The sequence below is a fragment of the Heteronotia binoei genome, chromosome 2, assembly GCF_032191835.1.
Source record: "Heteronotia binoei isolate CCM8104 ecotype False Entrance Well chromosome 2, APGP_CSIRO_Hbin_v1, whole genome shotgun sequence".
Lineage (NCBI taxonomy): Eukaryota > Metazoa > Chordata > Lepidosauria > Squamata > Gekkonidae > Heteronotia > Heteronotia binoei.
The window spans coordinates 171,769,860-171,795,271 of NC_083224.1; the positions used below are offsets into that span (position 1 = coordinate 171,769,860).

General features: G+C 40.0%; 2 protein-coding genes across 3 annotated transcripts in view; both read left to right on the forward strand.

The window, feature by feature from the left end:
* RABGAP1L (RAB GTPase activating protein 1 like) overlaps positions 1-25,412 on the forward strand; it is a 218,662-nt gene that overhangs the window by 31,844 nt on the left and 161,406 nt on the right. For both annotated transcript variants that reach the window (XM_060232466.1, XM_060232467.1), the window contains exons 11-13: positions 4,266-4,410; positions 4,699-4,792; positions 6,037-6,187. In XM_060232466.1, coding sequence (XP_060088449.1) covers positions 4,266-4,410; positions 4,699-4,792; positions 6,037-6,187 — 390 coding nt within the window. The remainder of the gene's footprint in view (positions 1-4,265; positions 4,411-4,698; positions 4,793-6,036; positions 6,188-25,412) is intronic.
* Positions 21,776-25,326, forward strand: GPR52 (G protein-coupled receptor 52). Its single transcript, XM_060232464.1, has one exon. It carries the CDS (start codon positions 23,807-23,809, stop codon positions 24,899-24,901), a length of 1,095 nt encoding a protein of 364 aa, XP_060088447.1. The 5' UTR covers positions 21,776-23,806; the 3' UTR covers positions 24,902-25,326.

Below are 25,412 nucleotides of genomic sequence, written 5' to 3' on the forward strand. Positions count from 1 at the left end.
CGATTGCAATAAAAAAGGCCAACGCCATGCTGGGAATTATTAGGAAGGGAATTGAAAACAAATCAGCTAGTATCATAATGCCCCTGTATAAATCGATGGTGCGGTCTCATTGCACTCATACTGTGTGCAATTCTGGTCACCGCACCTCAAAAAGGATATTATAGCATTGGAAAAAGTGCAGAAAAGGGCAACTAGAATGATTAAAGGTTTGGAACACTTTCCTTATGAAGAAAGTTTAAAATGCTTGGGGCTCTTTAGCTTGGAGAAACGTCGACTGCGGGGTGACATGATAGAGGTTTACAAGATTATGCATGGGATGGAGAAGGTAGAGAAAGAAGTACTTTTCTCCCTTTCTCACAATACAAGAACTCGTGGGCATTCAATGAAATTGCTGAGCAGTCAGGTTAGAACGGATAAAAGAAGGTACTTCTTCACCCAAAGGGTGATTAACATGTGGAATTCACTGCCACAGGAGGTGGTAGCAGCTACAAGCATAGCCAGCTTCAAGAGGGGGTTAGATAAAAATATGGAGCAGAGGTCCATCAGTGGCTATTAGCCACAGTTTGTGTGTGTGTGTGTGTGTGTGTATATATATATATAAATTTTTTTTGGCCACTGTGTGATAGTGTGTTGGACTGGATGGGCCATTGGCCTGATCCAACATGGCTTCTCTTTTGTTCTTATGTTCTTAAGCTTCTTTGAGGGATGGTTTGTTGAGATGGTGGTTTTGCTGCCCTATGTCTATATGGTGAATTGAAGCTCTAGTACAAGTCTGGCCTGCTGCTCTCTTCTTGAAATGGCCTCCTATCAAAGCTTGACCTGAGGTGTATACTATGGAAGTAATCAATTGCTGCAAACTGGCAGAGGTGTGTCATATGTGCACAACATTTTTAAGATTCTCATGTGTCTGTGAGTTACTCCCAACAGTCATGAATTGTGCAGTGATCAGAATAGCAGATGAGGATTTGGGAGACTCCCCATTCAAATCTCCCCACTACTGTGAAGCTCACTGGGTGACCTTGAGCTAGTCATGCGCTTTGCAATCTAACCTTACCTCACAGGGTGGTTGTGAGGATAACATGGGGGAAGGGAGAACTATGTTCGCTCATTGGAGGAAGTGCAGCATAAACATTTTATTTATGTTTTAAATAACCTTTGGAAAGAAAAGAATGCCAGTAGTCTCTTCTGACCTCTGGAAAGGTGGTGCCCACTCTGTTGCTCAAAAAGGAAGGACAGCAAGGCAAAGGAGGGAGAGAAAAACCACTCTGATGTTATTTTACTCCCAAAGAAGCACAAAATGGTGGTGCTTTATCAGCTCTTTTATGTTTTGGAAGACTCTGGTATTGACAGTAATATTTCAGCCTTCAAGTATACTATTGGGTACAACTAAGGATGTCATGGTACTACTAAAAACATGATTTTCTATGTGCATTTTGTATATGTAGCAATTTATGTCTATACAAAATTTGACCACATTTATAAAAGGTCAAAGGTAAATCTAATCCCCTGTGCAAGCACCAGTTGTTTTCAACTTTGGGGTGATGTTGCTTTCACAGTGTTTTCATGGCAGACTTTGTTACGGGGTGTTTTGCCATTGCCTTCCCCAGTCAAGCTGGGTACCCATTTTACTGACCTCGGAAGGATGGAAAGTTGAGTCAACCTTGAGCCAGCTACCTGAACCCAGCTTCCGCTGGGACCGAACTCAGGTCATGATCAGAGCTTGGACTGCAGTACTGCAGCTCTGCACCACGGTGCTCTTTGAGAACATTTATAAGAAAGCAAACAACCAAAAAGCTAATTTAAACCCACCAATGACTACAGTGAACTTAAACCCACCAATGACTACTTGAGGGCTGAGGGGCTGAGAAGAGGGTTTTCTGTTCAACTGTGATTAATTTAAAAGAATCCCCCACCCCCATATTCTGATAGGATATCTCTAGGGCAGCACAGTAGAACCACCAACAGCCACAGTGGGGGTTTCTGTATTATCTAGAGATTTCCTAGGAATGCCAACAAATACTATTTTAGAAATTAAAGAAACTCCGTGATAGAGCATGTTTGTTTTAGAGAGTCCGCAGAATGTTGAGAGCAGTTGAGTGAGTTTCACAGGGAAAGGAAAGGAAAACCAGGTGCAGAGCAGACACATAACTGTCCCAAACCCGTTATTGCTTATATTTCCTTGGGTGGGTGGGGAATCCTGGATTCTTTTCACTTTAAATACTCTTGATGCCTTCAAAAATAAGAGACTCCATAGAGGAGGATTCATTAGGATTGATGAGACAGTAATTCAGCCATTCCCAATTCATTACCTCCCCCAAGATCTGTCTTCAGATGCCAGGGACGGTCCATAATAATGTAAAATGGGATGGAATGGTGATTAAAACAATACCTCCTCAACTCCCCTCATGCAGCAAAGGAAGAGAAGATAAAAATAGCACCCTTTCCAAACTGTTGCTTACCTAACTGCAGACCTTAGCACTGTAGAGCTGAGCTGGGTCTTAACACTTCTGCACTATTGAGGAAGGAACTGTTCACTTATTTTGGTCCTTATCTCCATAGTTCCTTAACATTCCTAAGATATATGTTTATAAAACTAAATGCAGTAGTGTTAGTTGAACAACTAATTAGGATTGACTCTGTTCTGGTAATATCTACAGTTCTGAATTCCCATCGATTTTGTTCAAGGAAAGCAGAGTTCTGTGATTTACATTGATTATGGAAATTATGGAAGATGTGTAAATATTCTACCCCTGTAGTCTCTTATATCAGGATGGCTAAACTTGCTTAACGTAAGAACCATATAGAATAAACATCAGATGTTCAAGAGCCGCAAGACGTGCATATCAGATGTTTGAGAACCACAAGACAAGGAGGGAGAGGAGGAAAGAAAGCAATTTTTACTTTAAATACATACTCCAAGCTGCAGACTGTCTTGGCTTTAACGAGAGAAATACCTTTGTCTCCTTTAAAGAGAGAAATGCCTTCTCCAAGCCGGCTGATGGGGTGGTGGTGGCTTTGAGAGCCATGCAATATGTGTGAAAGAGCCACATGTGGCTCCCAAGCCAAAGTTTGACTACCTCTGCTCTATATATTCAACTGCTTACTGAAGATTTTGCTACAAAAGGCACTAAAGCATTGCACCTGGTTATATGAAACTCTCCTCAGCTTGATGAACCACTCAGCTTTCTGAAAGTTTGCCAGTCTTTGCTCTAACCTTTTAATGTCGGTTTTTGCATCCTTAAGGATGAGAGACTTTTGATCTCTAGTTCTAAAAGTGACAGATTCTATACTCAGTATATTCTTTTAAAAATGCAAAAAACACATAACATTCTTCTGTAGAGATTACTGATTCCTCCACTTTACCACCAAGTTTGTGTTCTGCAACGAGTGGTATTACCAGGTTAAAACCTTTTCTTCATGAGAATAAGACATGATAAATATCACATATTCCTTGACACTGCACTTCCAGAATAGCTTATAGACTTGTTTTCTCATTGTCTTCGAAATAATCAGGTGATTTCATGAAGCAGGCTTCTTTTGCTGATGGAGTTAAATTCCAGCAAGTTATACTCCATGCCCTATAAGAGATTCCATTTTTCATGTCAAGTATTTCTTTTGCATTAAATGTAACACTGTGTTCTTTTATTTTTGCACAATCGCTCTTTTGATGCTGAACTGACATTCCTATCAGATTGGAGAAAAGTAACGTCCATTTTTACAAGCTTAGGAAAAAATTGTAAAATGCTGAGGTGTCCTAGAAACCCTGAGCTTAAAGTATACTCTTAACCTTTTCCTCTTGATGACTCTATATTAATATTATTCCTGATACAACCATGTGAAAATGTATGGCGATGGCACTTGGGAATGGGCTATTAGTGATTCTTTTCTTGCTGGTTTTAATCATTTTCCCTTTCTCTTAGAAAATTTAAAACGTATTGATACATTAATGAGTTTAAAGTCTGGTTTTCCTTAACTTTTATACACCCAAGTTTTAATTCAGGAGTGCAACATTTAAGTTTTATAATAAAATGTAATATTAAATATTCAGCAACTAATATCTAAGCACATCGTCTCTGCCTGCAGCCTTTCAGGGAAAAGGCCAAACACATAAATAAAACTGAAGCCCAGCAATTTTTTTTTTTAAAGTATGGGTAGGGGAATGTTGGTGTTCTGTGATTCAACTTGTGAAATCCAAAGCCTACTTTTACAAACTTCATATTCTTGTAATCTTAGTGGCCTGTGCTTGAAATATACTTTCTTATTAGTGCGAAGGGAAGAGTCATGCAAATGCAGGAGATGCAATTTATGAAGTTATGAGTCTGCACCGGGAGTCCGAACGGGATGAAGAATTAGTCAGCTCGTCAAGTGGCGGTGATCAGATATCTCCACAAGAGGATGATGTTGAAGATGGTAAGAGGAAGATTAAATGCAATTCCAGCTTGGAATATAATGCCTCATATTAAATCCTGCTTTTTATAATTATAGCTCAAGTAGGAGAGATGTATTATGTTCTCTCAGTCTATTCTAAATTAAGAAATGACGGCTGTGAGTTTACATTGCTTTTGGCAATTAAGAACTCTGTTCACTATAGCACTGCTCACTGTATTGTTCACCTCTGGCTCTTAAGATGTGCAATGGGGGATCAGTATGTATCATACCATTGACCAGTCTTCTAGCATGTTTTTGTTTGTTCTGCAGAGAGTGATAACGAACTTTCAAGTGGTACTGGTGATGTATCAAAAGATTGCCCTGAGAAGATATTGTATTCCTGGGGAGAGTTACTGGGAAGATGGTAAGAGTTAGTAAGGAGATGATTATCTGCCCTTCGAAAGAGACAATGCAGTAAGAATGCACTAGCTAGAACAATAAAGATAGAAAAACATTTGTCCCATGGATCATATACAGAGGGTAGCTGTGTTGATCTGCAGTAGAACAGCTAGCTTAGAGGCCACTAGCACCTTAAGAGACCAAAAAGATTTTCAGGGCATGAGCTTTCAAAGGGGTGGCTTGACTCATGGTGGGCTCAGTTTGTGGCTCTCCTGCACAGTGGGGTGAGCCAGCAGGCAACTGGTGACTGCATCCTTCAAGGTGCACAGGCTGCTTGGGGGGGTCGGGTGGCAGCAGCGTCAGGAAAACATGACCCTCCCCTTCCCTGGTGGGCCTATGATGGGGCCTGAACTGGGCCTGGAGAAGGGGGAAAGGGATGAACCACTATGAAGGGATGAAGTAGACTGCACCTCCTGGCTGCGTCAGCAGGAGGATGTCTTGCTTGTGGTGGTATCCTTGTGGTGGTATCAGGATAGGGGCAGATCCATTTTAGGAAAACCGGCCTGTGTGTCTGTTTTTCTGCATGTGGGGATCCCCTTAAGGGATCTTGGAGTGAGGGCTTTTAGGGGCATGCCCAGCTTGGGTGCTGCCAGCAGGTTCCCTGGGGCTTGCTGTGTACATACATGCTAGCACGTTGGAGATTCTTTTAAAGATTTTTTTTTTGGTGGAGGGGTGGGGACCTACTTGGTGTACCAGCCCTAGTAAATAAAAGATCGTTGAAAGACTTCAGTCTAGGTCATTCACATGAACTATAGAGCATGATTTTGTTGAAACGAACTGCAGGGTGCTTTTTGGATTGGATAGGATAGGATATTGGATTTATATCTCATCCTTCACTCTGAATCTCAGAGTGGCTTACAATCTCCTTTACCCTCCTCCCCCACAGCAGACATTATGTGAGGTAGGTGGGGCTGAGAGAGCTCTCACAGAAGCTGCCCTTTCAAGTACAGCTTTGCAAGAGCTATGGCTGACCCAAGGCCGTTCCAGCAGCTGCAAGTGGAGGAATGGGGAATCAAACACAGTTCTCTCAGATAAGAGTCTATGCACTTAACCACTACACCAAACTGGCTCTCTTTAAAAAAAAGTTTTCAGAATGGGTTTTCAGCAGCTTCTTCATTCTGTAAATAGGTTGGCCAGGGATGTGTGAGTGTGTATTTCTCAGCCTCTTGTTATTCAGTCAAACAATCTGTCTCTTTTTCTGGGGGTTAGGCACAGTAATCTTGGTGTGCGACCAAAAGGACTGTCTTCATTAGTGAAGAGTGGTGTTCCAGAGGCACTAAGAGCGGAGGTATGGCAACTGCTGGCTGGATGTCATGATAACCAGACAATGCTGGAAAAATACAGAATTCTCATCACAAAGGTCAGTCTTTATTTTAGTTTCCTTTAGTATGTTTGTGTCTGAACGAATAGTTTTTTTATTCTAAAAGATTTATTTGGTATGTAATGTCTTGCTTTAATCAAGAGAGGACTCTAGTTTTTTGCAGTTACATGACAGCTAATATTCTATGCAGCTGCTAAGAATCCTGTTGCTTAACATTAAAGTGCTACAGATTCTAAGAGGTAGCATTGCACATAGTTCTTAGCCATTATCTTTATCTTTATATTTAATTCCGAATGTGGTCTCAGAGTGTGGGTCAAAAAATTCACACAATGGAACAGTAAACAGGTAGGATGGATTCCAAAAAGAAATGGCAAGCTTCCACGTGCCATTTTTGGGTTCCCTAGCACTCTTAGTAAATAACACTGCAGTATGCATCACCTATAGCAGTCAAGGAGGACCTACTGGTAGTAGGTTGGGGGGGGGCAGCTATAGCAACAGTGGCAGGAAAGAGGGGACAGGCAGTGGCAAGGAGGAAGACATGGTAGTGCTGGAAGAGCAACAGGTGATGGTGGGAGGAGCACCATGGGAAGGTTGGGGAGAGGAGAATAAGAGAAGAGGATAAGGTGAAACAAAGGAAGAAATAGGAACGGACAGGGATGGCTTAGGACTTCTTTATCCCTGCAGGTTATTTGCAGGTCCTCTGTTAATTATTTGGTGTGATTATCGTCAGCTGTTAGAATTGCTGTTGATAATTAAGTGAAGCCTTCACATTCAGAAATAGCATGCCCCTAAAAGTGCCTGGTCTGCAGTAGTAGATGTCTTAAGGACATAAGAGAAGCCATGTTGGATCAGGCCAGTGGGCCATCCAGTCCAACACTCTATCACACAGTGGGCAAAAACCAGGTGCCAAAAACCAGAAGCCCTCCCACTGTTGCCTCCCCCAAGCATCAAGAATGCAGAGCATTACTGCCCCAGACATAGTGTTTTATCTATACCTTGCGGCTAGTAGCCACAGATGGATCTCTGCTCTATATGTTTATCCAATCCCCTTTTGAAGCTGTCTATGCTTGTAGTCACCACCTTGCAGAAGTGAATTCCACATGTGAATTACTCTTTGGGTGAATAAGCACTTCCTTTTATCTGTTCTAAGCTAACTCATTAATTTTATAGAGTGCCCAAGAGCTCTTGTATTGTGAAGGAGAAAAGTACTTTCTCTATCCCATGCATAATTTAGCAAACCTTTGTGATGTCACCTCAGTCAAAGCTAAAGAACCCTAACCTCCTTAACCTTTCTTCATAGGGATGTTGTTCCATCCCTAATGCTGTAATATTGTTTTTGATGTGTGGCGACCAGAACTGTACACAGTATATGAGGCCGGCTGCACCATAGATTTATAGGGGTATTATGATACTGGCTGATTTGTTTTCAAATCCGTTCCTAATAATCCCCAGCATAGCATTTGCCCTTTTCATTGCAGTTGTACACTGAGTCAACATTTCCAGTGAGTTATTTACCACAGCTCCCAAGATCTCTCTCCTGGTCAATTACTGCCCATTTGGACCCCATGAATGTATTTTATAGTTAGGATTTTTTGGCTGCATTGTGCATTTCTTTGCAGTTGCCCACACTGGACCTCATTTACTATGTTGATGCCTGATCACCCTCTAGAGTGCCTCATAGTACTCCCTGGTTTTCACTGCCTCTCGTGATTCAGTGTCTTCTGCAAACTTAGCCATTTCATTGCTTACTCCCAACTCCAAATCATTAATGAATAAGTTAAAAAAGCACCAAACCTAGTACCGAGCCCTGCAGTACCCCACTGCTTACTACCTTCCACTGTGAAAACTGCCCATTTATACTCACTCTCTGTTTCCTGTTAATTAACCAGTTTTTAATCCACAAGAGGACTTTTCCTCTTATCATCACTGTTGCTCTGCTTATGAGATTCCAGAAGCATCTCTGCAGTCACTGTTGGGAAAAGAGGTGTGGTTTAGATGGACCTTGGTCTGATACAACAGGTCAGTTCTTGTGGGAAGCTTGCCAAATTTTGGAATGATGGAATTTTGTGAGTCCTTCATTGACTACTTTAGAGATTTAGTTTGGGAAGGCTGTTCTCTGTATGGTTACAGTGCTATCTTTATCTCTGATCAGATGCTTTTGTCTGTTTATTATTATTCTGAAATCCATTTGAGTTGCTGGAACATGTAGTTTTAAAGTTAGAAACAGGGTGCTAAAACTGAGATTTCAAGGTTATTTCACTGACAATAGCAAGCCTATCTCTTGTCTCTATGTAAGGTAGGCATTCAGTGACTGTGAGCATGAATGAAAGAGGCATCTGCTTTTCTCAGTTCCTGATTTTGCATTGGTGTCAGAGTTCTAAAGCTATCTTACTTCTTGACACCCACACTGACAGTTTCCTTTGAGACTGGCAAGAATCTTACTGATGCATGTGAAATGGATTGATGCCAAGTAATGCCGAAGTGTGTGAACTACGTGTCACCATTATTTCCCCTACAGTGGTTTACCTGCTAGCTGGACATTAATGCAGCTATTTTGAGTTTACTTTAAGGCATTTTTCCCTTTTAAAGCCATGGTATTTCATTACATGGATTCTCGATGAATAGCATTGCTTCAGATTGTTAATGTAATCTTCAGGCTAGAACAAGATAAAAACAAGTTGAAACAAACTGGGATTGAAGTTGAGGCAAATAGTCACATTACAGTGGAGTCACCCAGCAGAGAAACACTTTGAGACCATGTTAGCTGAGGACCTGATTAAGAACTGATTTATAGCTCAGTTTCTATAACTTGAGGATGTTAAATCAGGCTGGAGATTTGGGGGAAGATACAGTCAGCTAGGATTTCTGCAGAAATTAGTATTATTCTTCCAAAATCTTTTCTAGTCTGGAGGTAGTTTTAAGCCTCCCTGGAAGAACGGGTTCAGATCATGTGAGCCTTATGCTCTTGAATAATCGTTAGTTTATATTATGGTGGTTCTTTTGCTCTGCATGTTTTTAGGCTTTGGCATCCTAATTAAAATTAGCTTCATTAAGATGATAAAATATGGAATGAAAAAAAAATTATTCCATCACTTAATTTACAGTTGTCAAAATGCTATAAAATTAGTTTTATAAGTTGTCATTTCTGGATGAATTATGTTCATGTTCATTATGCACGTTGGAGATGAAAAGCAGGAACTTAATATTTCATGTGCTGAAAGGGCATTAGGAATGGGTACAGAAGTGTATCTTAAATCACTTTTGATTTACTTTCGATGTACATTAATCTGTTTGAAGCTGCCTATGAATTGTATTGTAACAGAGGATACACACAACTTGTCAGTCTTGTAGCGGTAAGGCCACTCGCCCAATTAGCAAGGTATTGCATTGCAAAGATATTGCTTGATGTAGAGGGTGCTTTCTTTGAAAATTTCTCATTGTTTTCTATTCTTGCAAGTTTTAATTCTCTGCAGTTTCTCAGCAAGGAGGGATGACTTCTGTTTCTGTTGGTGGGCCATGCATGCAGGGTGGCTGCTTAAGGTAGTGGCACATCAGAAGGCATCCTGCTGCATTGTGGCATAAAAGCAAAAGGGACATGTTCCTTAGGAAAGGTGTTGCTCTTCATGCTGCCAACGATGAGAAATGACTGAGGTTTGGGGCAAGATTTTGGATGCAGAGAATAGGAACACGCAGAGGAACAAACATAGAGATAAAAATGCTAGCATGATGTACGTTTCTAGTTTGATATGAATTTGGTTTCTAGTTTGATATGAACAGATATCATTCTGTGCCTGCTGGGCAGGACCAACCCAAATTCCAGCAGTCCCCACACTGTGGGGGAGGTGTCAGCTGTGGTTGGGGTAAATGCTGTAAACTTGGTAGTGCAATTGCACTGTCATGTGTTCTCTTGAAAGCCAGTTCGGTGTAGTGGTTAAGTGTGTGGACTCTTATCTGGGAGAACCATGTTTGATTCCCCACTCCTGCACTTGCACCTGCTGGAATGGCCTTGGGTCAGCCATAGCTCTTGTAGGAGTTGTCCTTGAAAGGGCAGCTGCAGTAAGAGCTCAGCCCCACCTACTTCACAGAGTGTCTGTTGTGGGGGGGAGGTAAAAGGGGATTGTGACTGTTCTAAGACTCTGAGATTCAGAGTATAGGGCAGGATAGAAATCCAATACCATCATCTTCACCATCATCTTCGTCTTCATCATCTTCGTCTTCTTCATCATTGTCTTCATCATCTCCGTCTTCTTCATCTTTGTCTTCATCATCATCTTCGTCTTCTTCATCTTTGTCTTCATCATCATCATCATCTTCATCTTCTTGCTTTGTTTTGAGGGGGTACTCTCAGATTAAAATCACATACTTGGGAAAACTGTTTTGCTTTCTGTGTGGCAGAGAAGATTGATTTAAATCATTGATTTGCATCTACAAAATTAAATCCAAGCTTTAAATCAAAATTTTCTGTTTATTACTTAGAAGCTTCCAGATAAAATTGCACTCATTGGCTGCCCTAGCTATATTTAAAAATAACAAACCCTGACACCTCAGGACATGTTTATTTAATAATTTTTAATAATTTAATTCTTTAGTTTTTTAGAAACTGATATGCAAGCATAAACACAATTTCAACAGGAAGGAAGAGAGTTTAAAAATGAATAGGGCCTGGTTTCCAGTCCTGAAAAATACAAAATGCTCTACAGTTTACAACAGCACTACGGATAAGATTAGAATTTCAATAGCCAATCCATATACAAAGAACCTCCTCAGGAAAGCTCATCCATTCGCATGTCACAGCCTGGGAAGCTCCTACAAGATAATGTCTCAGCCCTACCCCACCTTCCTGAGTAGATATAAATTACTTGCCTACCATCTTCTTCTCACTTTGACCCTGAGAGAAGTCCGGTTTTCTGGGTTATACCTCTGAAATGCCAGTTGCATTTGCTGGCGAAACAGCAGGTCTCACAATGCCAAGACCATAGCCATACAGCCCGGAAAATCTACAATTTGTGATGAACTCCAGCCGTGAAAGCCTTTGACAGCAAACTGATATGCAGTCTATTGGTTATTTTAAATGGTTTAATGCTCATGACTTAAAATAGGGGTTGACAACCTGTAAGTATGATAGTTTTCTTTTTAAAAGGAGAATGTGGTTAGAATCCATACAAAATTCTTCTTTCCGTTGTTTCTTTCTGCTTAAATCCTTTATTATATTACTTCTGTGCCTCATCTCTACTTCACAAAAAGTTAATCATCTCACCTAGAACTGCCGATCTCATTTATAATAAGAGTACTCTGGCAGTGTCAAGTCTTTAACAACCAATTAAAGAGATCAGTTACTTACAAAGCATAAAAAAGGAGAAAAAAGGTCAACAAGATAGATCATGGAATGACACCTGTGGTGCTTCACTAGTTCCTGAATCCCCAGCATGAAGCCAGAGAAGAAATACGTACATTATTGTGCTGCCTGATGATGGACAAAGAAGTTCTCACCACCAATTCCTTGCGTGCAAAGGAAAACAGCCTTTATAGCTTCATTAGAAATTACATGTTTTCATTAAGTTCAGGTTGCATTTCAGACCCAGTTATTTTGAAATATTTTTTATGGTATCTAAAACTTAAAACATCATATTTTTTTTTAAAAAAAATCTGGTTCAATTAATATGTTGATAATTTTTTTAACCCTCCTGGGGTGAGTGCGAGTCATGACTGTAGTACAGATTTCCTGAAATGAATTGAAGTTTGGGGAGGATTCAGATGTTTTACACATAACTGTGTATTTGAGGGTGGTCATGAGTGAGAAATGTGGTGTCTGAAGTGGACTGGTCCTTCGTGTATGTATATTTCCCTGTCACCATTCTGACTCATTCTCTATTCCTGATACTTTCAACTTTTCCCACTTGTTCTCCCCCCATCCCCTCCCCCCCCCAAAAAAAGGTTTGGTAGCACTAGTAATGGCCAGATTTCTGAAACCTTATGTGGAGCTTCAGGATTTTGAATTGGAAATCTGATGCAGCCTCTTTCATATCATATCTTATCTGAATTTGTGTGCATGGGTATGTAGCAAATCTATTTTGTAATAAAAAAAACCCCACCCTTCTTGAAAATCTGAAGATAATTAAATGCAAATAACCAATTTATTATTTTTCTCTTTAGTACTTTGGTGTTTGTATGCTCTATTAAATATCTGTTTCGTTGCGTTGAAAACTAATTGTGTTCTCCAGAGGGAAATGTATTAAAAGAAGAGTATTTGAATTTCTTTTGGAAGCTGAGTCATAGATGTTATATTTCAAATTGGCTGACTTTGGATTTTATTTTTTTACTTTTGACTGCTTTTAAAATTCCAGTTGCCATAACAACTTTGCTACCCCCTTTTTTCTTTTATCAAATCAGTTGCCATAACAGTAAAATTCAGCTTTATGAATGTGACCATTTTTCTTTTTGTCTTTCTTGGTTGGAGGATAGAGGCTGATGTGTGTGAGAGAGAGTGAGAGAGCCCAGTGTGTGTGTGAGAGAGAATGTGGGAGAGACTGGCATGTGTTTGTGTGTGTGTGTGTGTGAGAGAGAGAGAGTGGGAAAGCACAGTGTGTGTGTGAGAGAATGTGCAGAGTGTGTTCACCTGCATTCGCTAGAGAGTGAGCGAGCTTTTTATCCTGTGTTCAGCAATAGTCATACAGGGGTAGCCAGAATTGAATGAGTCCCAAGTTTATGGCAGCATTGGATCTCAAAAGTATATACTGTCTATTTTCAAGCTAGCTTGTAAGCATTGCCCAATAAGAGTTTTCATATGGATTTTCCCAAGGATGGAACTGAAAAATAGCCATTGCCCCTAAGTGAATTTAGTAGATTTCATTAACATGTGTCTAGGGAAACAGGTGAATGCTTTTGTTGTTTGAAAAGCAATAAGTAATTAAATTACATTTTACTTTACTTGGTGGCTTAATATATCACCAAGCTTACAGGTTTTTCCTTCTAGTACAGGGCCTATTTCCTTCTTGTTTTAATATATGAAAAATCCAGGTAATAAGGTTGTTATAGCATTATAAGAACATAAGAATCATAACTTCAATAGTGGTTCTTCAGCTGATTTAATAGAGCCTAGTCCAGTAGTTTCTCCCCAAGGCCCTTCATGTGACCCTGAGCAAATAGGATTCAGACCTAACATTAAGAAATTGAGAGATAGCCGTTAGGCACAATGGTCTCACTGGAGGTATGCATTTGTATTTTTATGCATATATCGTAAATATACCTTTTATAAAGAAAATCCCCTTGTCATATTTTTTTATTTGTGACTTGGGGAGCATTCGACAATAATGTTGTGCATTTTGGCAGGGTACTAAGATTAAGGATCACTCTGTAATCTGGAAGTATTTATTTGGAGCCTCCAAAATAATCATACTTTGTATTGCCTGACTGTGTCTGCTGCTGTTGAAGATGCTGCTGGTTTCATTTTCTCACTGGGTTGCAGCTTTAGGGTCATCTTTGAGTTCTCCCCTTATCCTTTCTTTCCTTATACAAGTGATTGCTGCATATTTCTTTGTTCCCTATATCCTGTGGTCATGACTACATATCCCTCCTCATCTCTCCTTCATGCCTACGTATCTGCTGTCATCTCTCAGTCTCCAACTCCTACCTGAGGGGTGTTTTTTTTGGTCATTCTACTGTCTGTTCCTTTGCCCACTAATACTTGTTACTGGGGCTTTAAACTTTTGATAATCAACACATTTTAGATTTATACTTCTTTGGTTCCATGTACATATATCTAATATGCAGAGGAGCTCCTGCTAGAAAAAGAGCCCTGGCTACAAAGAGTGTGCAATTCTGTTTGGTATGCAAAGAGGGCAGTTGAAAAAAAAATTGACTTTTAGTTCTTAAGTACTTTTTCTTGAATCACTGAATAAATGTCAATCACATAGCTAGAAGCAGAGGTTAAAAGCAAAAAAAGATACCAATAACATTGTCCTTGATAATTTTGCCAGTGGCACTACTAGTTCAACTTTGTTGTTCTGCCAATTATTTCAGCCTATGCCAAGAAACACAACTGTTGAAATACACTTAATTATGTTGCTGTGTGGTGCTACTTGTTTATATTTGCCAGTACACACATTTCCCAAAAAGCTATTGCAATGTAGTAGGAAGCTTTTCAAAGAGATTGTCAGGCACTGATCTCTTGTCTTGCAAAGGTTGTGCTTTTTCTTTTGTTGTCAGATAGTGCAGGCATCTGCCAGATGAAACTAGAAGCCCAGCTTTGTAGCTGCATCACTTTTTGGGGGTGTGTGTCTTTAACTAGCCTTTCTGGGGAAATGTTCATACCGGCTTTAACTGAAGTTTGCTGTTGGATGTGTATTTGATCTGCATGCCTTTTCATGCAGTCCCATGCTCACTGCCTGCTGCTATGTGTGATAAGTAGAGAACAAAGTACAGTCAAAAATTTTATTTAGAACAATTGTGACCAGTAATTGAAAAAGGCTTAGATGGCTTTTGACACAGGTAAAGCAGAGTTTGAAGTTCTGTACCAAACTGAACTATAAAGACAATGGAGGGCTTTTTTTGAGAGGAGATTCTCTTTATACAGTGAGAGCTAAACTGGTCAGATTTCTGAAAACTAAAAGGTGATGACATTCAGGGGGATTAATGACAACCAATGTTTCTTAATGAAATTGCCTAGTTTTTATGCTATGATTTGGCTGTCACCCTGGAAAATGACTGCCATTTTTCAGATATTGCGCTGGAAGTTGATGATTGGTAGGAAGCAAGAGTTTCTTAATTAAATAAAGCACAGAATAAAAAAAAACTGGGTTCCCAAATGTTATACCTCCTTTATGGTGCACCATCTTGGAAAATGGCTTCCCTTCATCCAAGATGGTGACCAGTGTTCCCTCTAAGCTGAGTTACTGTCAGCAAGCTTACAGTTTTTTAGCCTTCCGCTCACCTGTTTTTGTCTTAACTCAGGAAGGATGGCCCCAGAGCAAACTAATGTATGCAGTATCCAAATTGTTTGCTTACAACTTTAATGCCAGTAGCTCACAAAGTAGAATTTTTGCTTACAAGACTTCATAGCTTAGAGGGAACATTTATGGTGACCCAACTGTGAAGTGTAACATTTTACTAGATGATGATGATGATGATGATGATGATAGTGAGAATTTTTTCGTCAGGAAGCATATGGTTGCCACTCCCCCCCCCCCCCCGATGCCTTTGCCAAGTTTCTGGAAGAGTTTTTTGGACTTCTGACCATAATGAGTAGCTGTGATGTTCAGTTGAACTATAAGAACAGAATGTATGGAGATGCTGCTTGGTGTGACAGGCATCCTCAAACAGTTTGCTTCACATCTGTTTAATACATTATCAAATTATAAGAGAAAATATGTGCATGTAAGCGTGAGCATCAGGCCTCAGATTCAGTGGGAGCTCACAGGAGCACAGCTCCTGAACCTTTCTGAGAGTTCCACCTCCTTGTCCATTGAATAGTATGTGCATAACAATCCCTGGATGAGCTCCACCACCTATTCTTCTACAAAATGACCCCGGATGAGCATATTAATATTCTAATGGTTAAATCATACCAATTGGCATCTAATATTGGAAATCAGAAGGTACAGCAACTCCTATGGCTGTAAAACTGTCCAAATTTGTAACTGTAGTTGTCATGTTTTATCTGACAAAGGGAGCTCTGAGTCTTGAAAGCTTATGCCCCCCAAACCATCTTGGTCTTTTGTGTCACTTTCTGGCAAGGAGTTTATATGGAAATGTCTGTGATGAATTTTTGTATGTGTTATATGGTAGATTGGTTATGTTTTCGTAGCAGTTACAGTGAGGTCTGTTTATAATTCTCATAATTCTCTTTGCATTCATTGTAAACAAACTGCATTTTTTAATTGTCTATGCATAGTCGTTTCTGTTCCGCTCATTCCAGCAGCGGTGTGTTACATTCATTGTTCAGATGAAACCTTGTCTCTACCCAGCAATTTCACCACCAGCAGCATCAGCTCTTAGTGTTCAGCCAAAAATATTCATCTGGTTGTAACCTAGAATTCTATTCAGGTAAAAGCAACAATGAAAAATGGTAGGGTTTGAGGTGACAGCTAGAAAATGATCCTAAGGCTTTTAAAGGATGTGGAATGGTAAGCCTGACAACCTCTGACTAAAGACTATCCATAAAGTGTGTTTAACAGAAACAAAAAGATTGCCAGAAAAGAGATGGGGCAGGGTGTTTAAAATCAGCTCCCAGTTTGCAGGAACTGAGCAAGGCTGTTAACAACAGGACATTTTGGAGGCCATTAGCTCATAGGCTCGTCGTAGGTTGGAAGTGACTTGACAGCATTTAATACACACACACATGGGGCTGTGTTGTGTGTGGAGGGATGACAGTGTTCAAAATTGTGATCCTTTTTAATGATGGCCATAGAGTCCTCTTAATTTTCCTTAAAAGTCTGTATGCATGAATCGTAAGACCTGACTTGTTTCTCACAGTTAAAAATCCTGTGTTCATTTCTGCCATCCATGGAATTTCACCACACAGTCATGGTACAGTAATTTTAATAAAGCGCAGCAAGCAAACTCTTTAGTCATGCTGGACTTTTTTTTTTTTTTAAGCCCAGGCATTCAGAGCAAATACTTTTATCACTGGACAGATGTGGATTGATTCAGGTTACAGACTACAACTAGGCATTTACAAGATCCAAAGTTTCCAAGGCATTTCTGCTCTATAAACCAGGTTGTAAGAGGGGGGATGAAATGAAATTAGCACAAATCTCATTTCAGGCTTGCTTCGTATTTCCATTTAACTGAGTGTTTGACTGTTCTTAAAAATATTACAAGGCTGCCCAAAACTCAGTTGTGTGGCTGGGGACCTTGATAGAGGTAATGACCTTGACCTTGTCATAACTTTCAGCCTTGGCAACTGTCAGTTTGCTGTTTCAATGGCACATGTTTATAAACAAAAGGCAGCTAATAGGAGGTACAATAAAATACTTTATTTTTAAATTCTGCAAAGCTGCTGTTAGGTACTCTTCATCAATATTGCAATAATGTGGAATATGAAGAACTGCTGCTGTTAACTCTACAGGCTTCTGACTGAAGATCTCTGGGATAGAATTTACTGTCCTATCAGTAAGAGGTAGTATATCAACCAGGGTCTTTTTTGGTAGAAAAAGCCCAGCAGGAACTCATCTGCATATTAGGGTACACCCCCTGATGTCAAGCCAGCCGAAACTGCATTCCTGCTCAAAAAAAGCCCAATATGAACCTTTTGGACTCTGCCAGAATTGAAAGTAACTATGGGAAAGAAGTAAACTTGAAAACTTAGTTCTTTTGTATCCCTGCTGGTATCTTGTGAGAATAAAATAGAGTGGGGAGGTTTATGTTTTAACAAAAACATAAACCTCTTTGGATCTTCATTTGTGTTGGGGGGGGGGGGAGTGAGGTATGAATGAGGTAAATAAATGAATAAAACAAATCGGGGGAAAATAGCCCTTGCGCTAGCCTTTGCACTATCATTATAGCTGAGTTGTCCCTATTGTCTTCCGTTCTCGTTCAGACCTCTTGGATCTAGCTCCTACCAAGGTCAAGCAGATCCCGCTATCAGTGCTTGCTAACATATTGTGTTGTGTAAAAGGGGTACCAACACAAGGCATTTTGAATTCTGAGCCCCTCTCCCATGTGATGGTAGGAAGTATTGTCAAATCATAGCCAATCTATGGCAGCCCTGGGTTTCTTTGATGGTTTCCCATCCAAGTACTAACCAGGGCCAACCCTGCTTAGTTTCCAAAATGTAACAAGATCAAGCTAAGCTGGGCTGCCCGAGTCAGGGTATCATCCCTGAGAGTCCTCATTTGCTCTGTTTTTCTTTATCAGATAAGGAAGAAAACTCTTGTAGGGAAAAAAAATATTGTTGGCAGAAAACAGTGACTTTGACCAAGTAAGGTAAATTTCAAAAATGTATTTTCTTCAGACTTAGCTCAGCCATATGACTCTATCTTTACTGAGTTAGGCCAAATTGTTGCCATTAGTGTAATTCTTGGCTTCTGTGACCCAAACACAATACTTCAGCAGGCCAGCGATTAATAGACTGTAGCATTAAAGTCTTACCGTTGCCAATTTTCAAGTTTTTCTTGTGTGTTTCTGTACGAGAAGTGTGAGTCACTGTGAACTGTAAAGGCCTTCTCTGTGTGGGCTCAGTGCATTTTGCATCCTGAGCTGTCTTCATCTTGTTGATTCTAAACGTGTATACATGCAAAAAAAAAACAAACCCAACAAAAAATCCTAATATAGGAGCCAGTTTTATTTTTGTTTCTCCACAAACGGTTGAAGAAGATGATGATGATATTGGATTTATATCCTGCCCTCCACTCCAAATCTCAGAGTCTCAGAGTGGCTCACAATCTCCTTTATCTTCCTCCCCCACAACAGACACCCTATAAGGTGGGTGGGGCTGAGAGGGCTCTCACAGCAGCTGCCCTTTCAAGGACAACTCCTGCAATAACTATGGCTGACCCAAGGCCATTTCAGCAGGTGCAAGTGGAGGAGTGGGGAATCAAACCCGGTTCTCCCAGATAAGAGTCCGTACACTTAACCATTACACCAATCTGGCTCTCAATATCCTCTGACCCAAAATATGAGAATATCCTCTGACCCAAAAGGTGCCTGGGTCTTGCTTTCCACCTTGGCTTCATTGTGGTCTTGAGCAGGGCTTTTTTTGTAGCAGGAACTCCTTTTCATATTATGCCCACACCCCTGATGTAGCCAATCCTCCTGGAGTTTACAGTTGACCCTGTACTAAAAGCCCTGTAAGCTCTTTGAGGATTGGCTACTTTAGGGGTGTGTGGCCTAATATGCAAAGGAGTTCCGGCTACAAAAAAAGCCCTGGTCTTGAGGGAGGGAGGTGCGTTCTGTAATCCCTCAGCAGCCTTAGAAGTGGATCTCTGTTGGCTGATGCAGAAGTAGCATCAGTGGGACAGGTCTTTTCTTGTTCTGCTCCCTGCACTCTCCAGCCCAGTTTTTCTTGGGGGTTTTCTTTCCTAGGAGCTTGCGGTCAGTAGTCAGCTTGATATTACTGTCGCCAAATTAAGTAGTATCTTATAATGATGGTGATGATCTAATATTTGTAGTATTGATTGTTTTCAGATTTATTGCTTTGCTGTGAAACTTGCCCTAAAATAAGCCATATCGCATATCATAAGTTTGTGGAGGTTGAAGCATATCATAAACACTGGACAACTATATTGCATGCCTTAAGTGCCTGTCCTGTCTGTCTGTGACTAATGCTTCCCCTTATAGAGCTATGAAAACATTTGTCAGACCATTTTAAAACTTGTTGGTATTCCATCCCCTTCCCAACAAAGGGCAAGGGGATGGGACGGGGTTTGTTGAGCAATACAAGAGCATCAATACACCAGTTCATGCAGGCATGCACTATAGGGTACTGTGCAGGAGGAGGCTTATTTAAAGCACTCTCACGCTGCTCCCCTGCCACCTCTCTTAACCAGTTTAAGCTGTCTTATTCATGCTGTATTGAATGAAATTCTAGACCAGGGGTCCTCAAACTATGGCCCGCGGGCCAGATGCGGCCCGCTGAGGACGTTTATGCGCCCCGCCGGGTTATGGCAAAATCAGACTGCGTTAGCAATGCACACTTCCGGCACTGGGCTGAGGCGGTGGAGACAGAGTGTGAGGTGATACTGAGGTGAGGTGAGTTCCCAGGCCGGGGTGTGTGGTGTGGGGAAGGGAGAGAGATGCAGAAGACGGAGAACTGACGGCCCGCGGCCTTGTACAGTAACGGCAGTTTGGCCCTCCAACAGTCTGAGGGACAGTGAACTGGCCCCCTATTTAAAAAGTTTGAGGACCCCTGTTCTAGACCATCCCTTCAGGTCAGGTCTTTCTGCATAGACAAAGGGGCGTCCATGAGAAAGGAATGATGGGAAGAATCCTGGATGTCCAAGCAGCATTACTCATGCAACTGTATGGATTAGGCAGCTGGGTGCCCAAGCAGCATTGCTTAGGCCACTGTATGGATTCCATGTTTTCTCAAGCCCTTTTAGCACTCAGGTGACTTGCTCAGGGATGTACCAAGTCCCATCAAAGCAAGTAAACCAATCACAATGAAAAAAACTATGACTCTTCTTTTTTCCAAGGCTCACTGAGATACTAGATGTCAGCCATGTGTTGCCTGATGTCTTTGAACCTACCTGTGCTATTGTAGGATACTTTCTGAGAGGCAACTATAGTGTAATATATAAATTAATGAAAATTGAGGTTTCAAAAATAAAACTATATAATATATAGGTAAAAACTATATTAAAATAAATACCCCAAGTTAAAATTGTTGTTAAATATAATTAATAAATAGAGTCAGCAAATGGTGTGAAGTAAAAAGCAGAACAATCAGACTTCCCCAGATGTCTGGCAGAATGTAGGAGGGTTTACCAGGTTCCTGAATAGGAAGGACTAATTCCCTCAGTGGTGATGCCATCACTGAGGAGGCTCTGCTGTGTCTATTTACTGATGTTGTCTCTGAGGAGAAGCCTCCCCTAAAGTATCTTAACTGTCTGGGATTATTTGCTGTTTCAGAGTTGTAAATATGGGATGTTACATTACTATTTAAATAAAATCTGCCTGTTTGTCAGAGGAGGACAAAGCAATTACTTAAAGGCTAGTGGTACCAGGTTTCTTTATTCCTAGGCCTGAATACACATTGCTGGCTGTATATGAATGCTATCACTATTGTAAAAAGAAGCTGCAGTTGTCTTGCATGCTTGTGTTATGTGGCCTGTGCTGACTATTTTACATCTAAATGTCAAAATATAACTATTGTGCAGTTATCCATCTTTAATTTGGTAATCGTAGTACAATGTAATTGCAGTAAAATGAAAGGGGATATTATTAGCAGTAACAAACTGTATAAAATAGGGTTTTGTGATTTGTACTGTTTCAAATTTCTACAAGCCTACTCCCAATTGGTATGCATTTAGGGACTTTAATGAAGCAATTAGTGCTCAGTTGCCTCTGTTCAAATTTTTGAATCTGGATTTCCTGTAAGTGCTGTAAAAATATAAGTAACATTACTAATACATAGTTAATGAGAGATTCATATAAAAGCTGTGGTAAGGCATAATGCATTCTGCATATTTTTTTTTTAAAAACCCGACACTATTCTGAGTAAGGTGAATTAATCAGGGAGTTCAAGCCTTAATTGTAAGTTAATTTTCCGTGAATGGTTATGTATCTAAATGATTTTTACAGCAGTTCTTTATTTTGTGTGTCTTATTGTGACCACATTAGTTATTGAACTTCGCAGGGATGTCAAGAAGAATTTCAGTGTTTAGTAAGCACTGCAGAACAATGTGTGAATGTTTAAAATGTCAAGGAGTTGTTTAACTTCATGAAGGTTTTCACTTATTTTTGAGTTTAATAATTAATAGGTTTGTCTTGCCAGTGAGGATTAGATTACTGCTGACTTCTGTTTAAGTGGCACTGGTTATCATAGTAAAGATAGTTTCTGTGTTGGAGGATACAGAGTTATTCCTGTGAATGTTTTCAGGGTTTGTCAACAGGAGCAAGGTTAACCCCACAAAAACACTTGGTTCCTAAAATCTTCAGTGTATTAATTTGGATTGGTCATTTCCATTGTCTTCCTTGTCATTCTTATTCACGGCTTTCTGTGGAAGGCTCTAAGCCGGGCATTGTGCCTGGCAACTGTTACCTAGTGACAGTTTCAGCTGCAGTAGCCATTGGCTGTGCTTTTGATTGGGGCTGAAGGACCGAGTCACCTTTCTGATGGCAAGTTCTTCTGCATCAGCTAAGGATGAAGAGGAGGGGCAAGCTTAGGTGCAAGCTGTAATAGCACGAGAGAGCATGTGAGAAATAGCAGGAGCATTCTCAAAACAGATCACAGCAAATAGGATTTCTAGGTCTTTACCACAGCATCCGACAGAGCAAATGTATGTGAGAGACTCTGCCTTATTGCTGTGACAAGATAATTTACACGAGACAGTATTAATGCTGAATGGAATGGACGGCTTAGAGAGAAGAAGTGACTAATGGGCAACATTGTGTGGATATTTATAAAAGCACAAGGACAGCTCAGCGTGATGATGAATGTGAGACCTGAAACTTAGAAAAGGATGCTTTCTATCCCGTTGCTGCAGCAGGAACAGAGAAAAATCTTTTCTATGCCTGTGTGAGGAATTCCTTCAGAAGACGCAGCAAGGACTATACAGAAACAGTGAGAACTCAGCACTTTTAAAAAGCCGTTCCGCTGAACATTTACGTAAAATTGGAATGACCTTGGATTGTGATTTTTTACAAAGCTTTGGTCAAATTTGGTCTCCTGCATCTTTACATTATTAAAGAAGCATTTGATTTGGATATGGATGGTTGGTGGGTTGAAAAGCAAGACTGCTGCATATACTGAATGATCCATATAGTAGCCAAATACCTTCTTATTAGTATTGAAAGTGCTTTTGTTTAACCAATGTATGTGGCGTAACTGCAGATATAACGGCTGTGGTCATATGTTTGGCTGATGAGCTACAGTTTTGGAAGCAGATGTTTATCAGTTTAATAGTCTAAAGAAAAGGCATACAGAGCAACTAAAGAAATGAAGCCAGAAGACTACTAGAGGAGTATAAAATTGACAGTCTTTCTTTTTAAGCCAGCATTTCATTAGCTTCACAGAAGACTGTAGATGGAAGTTTATGATCTCATTGTGTCTGAGGCATATGGAAAAATGTGGACATCGTTACAGAGGTGAGAAATGAGATTGGATAGAGCTGTGAACTTCAACAATATTGATCACCCAATGTAGCAGCTGTGGCATTGTTTCTAAAGACAATTATTTAATTTCACCATTCCTGAAAGTAAATGCAGGGCAGATTTGTGTGTTATGACAAACTTGGATTATTCTGCTGATACTTAATTATTGTAATGGATGACACATGTTTCAAACAATTAATTATTGACTGGAACTTTAAAAAACTCATCCATTTGTTGCTTTTCTTTATAATGCACTGCATTGTGAACTAAATGGAGAGCACATCATAAATCGACGTTAAGACATGGCTCGTCAGATGTCCGCTACTGTTCAAACTCATTTCTTCGCTAAATAATGGTGACATTTTTGGCATTAATGTGTATGGAGTTATAATTCCAAAACTGAATGAATTAAGAAGATACGGCATTACTACTTGAAGAGATCCAAAGGGTATGATGTATGTTAGGATGATATTGTTGGAATTTTTGGACTCTTCATTCTTAAACAGAAATTGTTAGGAATTAGTTTTAGAAAAATTATATTGCAGATTGTTTCCATAAGGATTGTTCTTCTTTTTAATTTTTTGAAGCATTTCTCAGGAAAATGCATGTCCAAGATTTTTATCACAGTACTGACATTTTCTTTTCTTTCCTTGTCCCATTTGGTATTTCCACCTTTCCAAAGTATAGCTTGAAGGACATGCTTTGTTTAGAAGTGCCTTGGTTTCCTAAGAAAGAAGTGAACACAGCAAGAAGCAGACTAATGGCCCTTTTGCCTCTTCTCTGCGTTGCAATATTAACTCTTCAGAGGCAGTTCCAAAAACTACTTGGAGAAACTGAGCCACAGAAAGGGATTTAAGTGGTGATTGACGCGTCACTTAATCACTGGAGTTAAGATCATATTGTTATGTAATGCAAACCATGAACCAGTCCATGTGGGTTGAGTGGAAGACTCTGAATACCAGCAGTGGCGTTGTGAATGTATCCGAGCACCACTCTTGCCCATTTGGATTTGGACACTACAGTGCCATTGACATCTGCATTCTTGAGACTATCATTATTGTCTTACTAACATTTTTAATTATTGTGGGTAACTTGACAGTAATTTTTGTCTTTCACTGTGCTCCACTCTTACATCATTACACCACCAGCTATTTTATCCAGACTATGGCATACGCTGATCTCTTTGTTGGGGTTAGCTGCTTGGTTCCTACCTTATCATTGCTTCACTACTCTACAGGTGTCCATGAGTCCTTGACTTGTCAAGTTTTTGGATATGTCATCTCTGTGCTGAAGAGTGTTTCTATGGCCTGCCTTGCTTTCATTAGCGTAGATCGCTACCTTGCTATTACAAAACCACTCTCCTACAACCAGTTGGTCACACCTTGCCGATTAAGAATCTGCATAATTTTGATTTGGCTGTACTCCTGCCTCATCTTCTTGCCTTCTTTTTTTGGCTGGGGAAAGCCAGGTTATCATGGAGACATTTTTAAATGGTGTGCAACCTCGTGGCTTACTAATGCCTATTTCACTGGCTTTATTGTGTGCTTACTATATGCTCCAGCTGCCTTCATAATCTGTTTTACATACTTTCACATATTTAAAATATGCCGGCAGCACACCAAAGAGATTAATGACAGGAGAGCTCGTTTTCCTACAGATGAAGTGGATACTGATGCTGAAACGGGACATAGCCCTGACAGTCGCTATGCTATGGTTTTATTTCGTATAACCAGTGTGTTTTATGTTCTCTGGCTCCCCTACATCATATACTTTATGCTAGAGAGCTCTAGGGTGCTAGAAAATACAGCCCTCTCTTTCTTAACAACATGGCTTGCTATAAGCAATAGTTTTTGTAACTGTGTTATATATAGCCTCTCAAACAGTGTTTTCAGACTGGGACTTTGGAGACTATCAGAGACAGTATGTTCATCTTGTATACGTAAGAAAGACAGCATTGTTCAAGATCCAGTTCCTAGAAAACGTGCTAATTCTTGTTCCATCTAAAGAAAACTGGGACAGTGAATACATCTGATGTTGTGGCTAGGTAGTATTTCATACTTCGGAATGTAGAAATTCAACTTGAATATCTTATTCACTGTAAAATGCATTATGGATTGAAAAGGTGGCTTGTAAGAAAGAGATTTCTCTACTAATGGACTGTGGAAGAGAACTGAAATGGTGACAGGCATACTCTTTATGAAATTGTGGTTTGAGAATGAGTCACTGCTACTTAAGAGGGGAAGCTTCCAGTGGTATGAACTAAGTGTGTCGGAGCTGAAGAACAACTTTACCAACATTGTCAAATTGTCACATATTATATATGTGGATGAATATGTAGTAATTTGTTGTATTTAAGATGCATCTTCTTTAAGAGAGTGGTATCAATGACGTACTTAGTAGATGAAAAATAAATGTTTCAATATAAGACAGCTTTGAACGTGTAGTTTTTGTGTAGTGTGCAAAAACATTTAAATCAGTTAGGATTTTTGCAGTTTAAAGATAACAATGTCCTTGG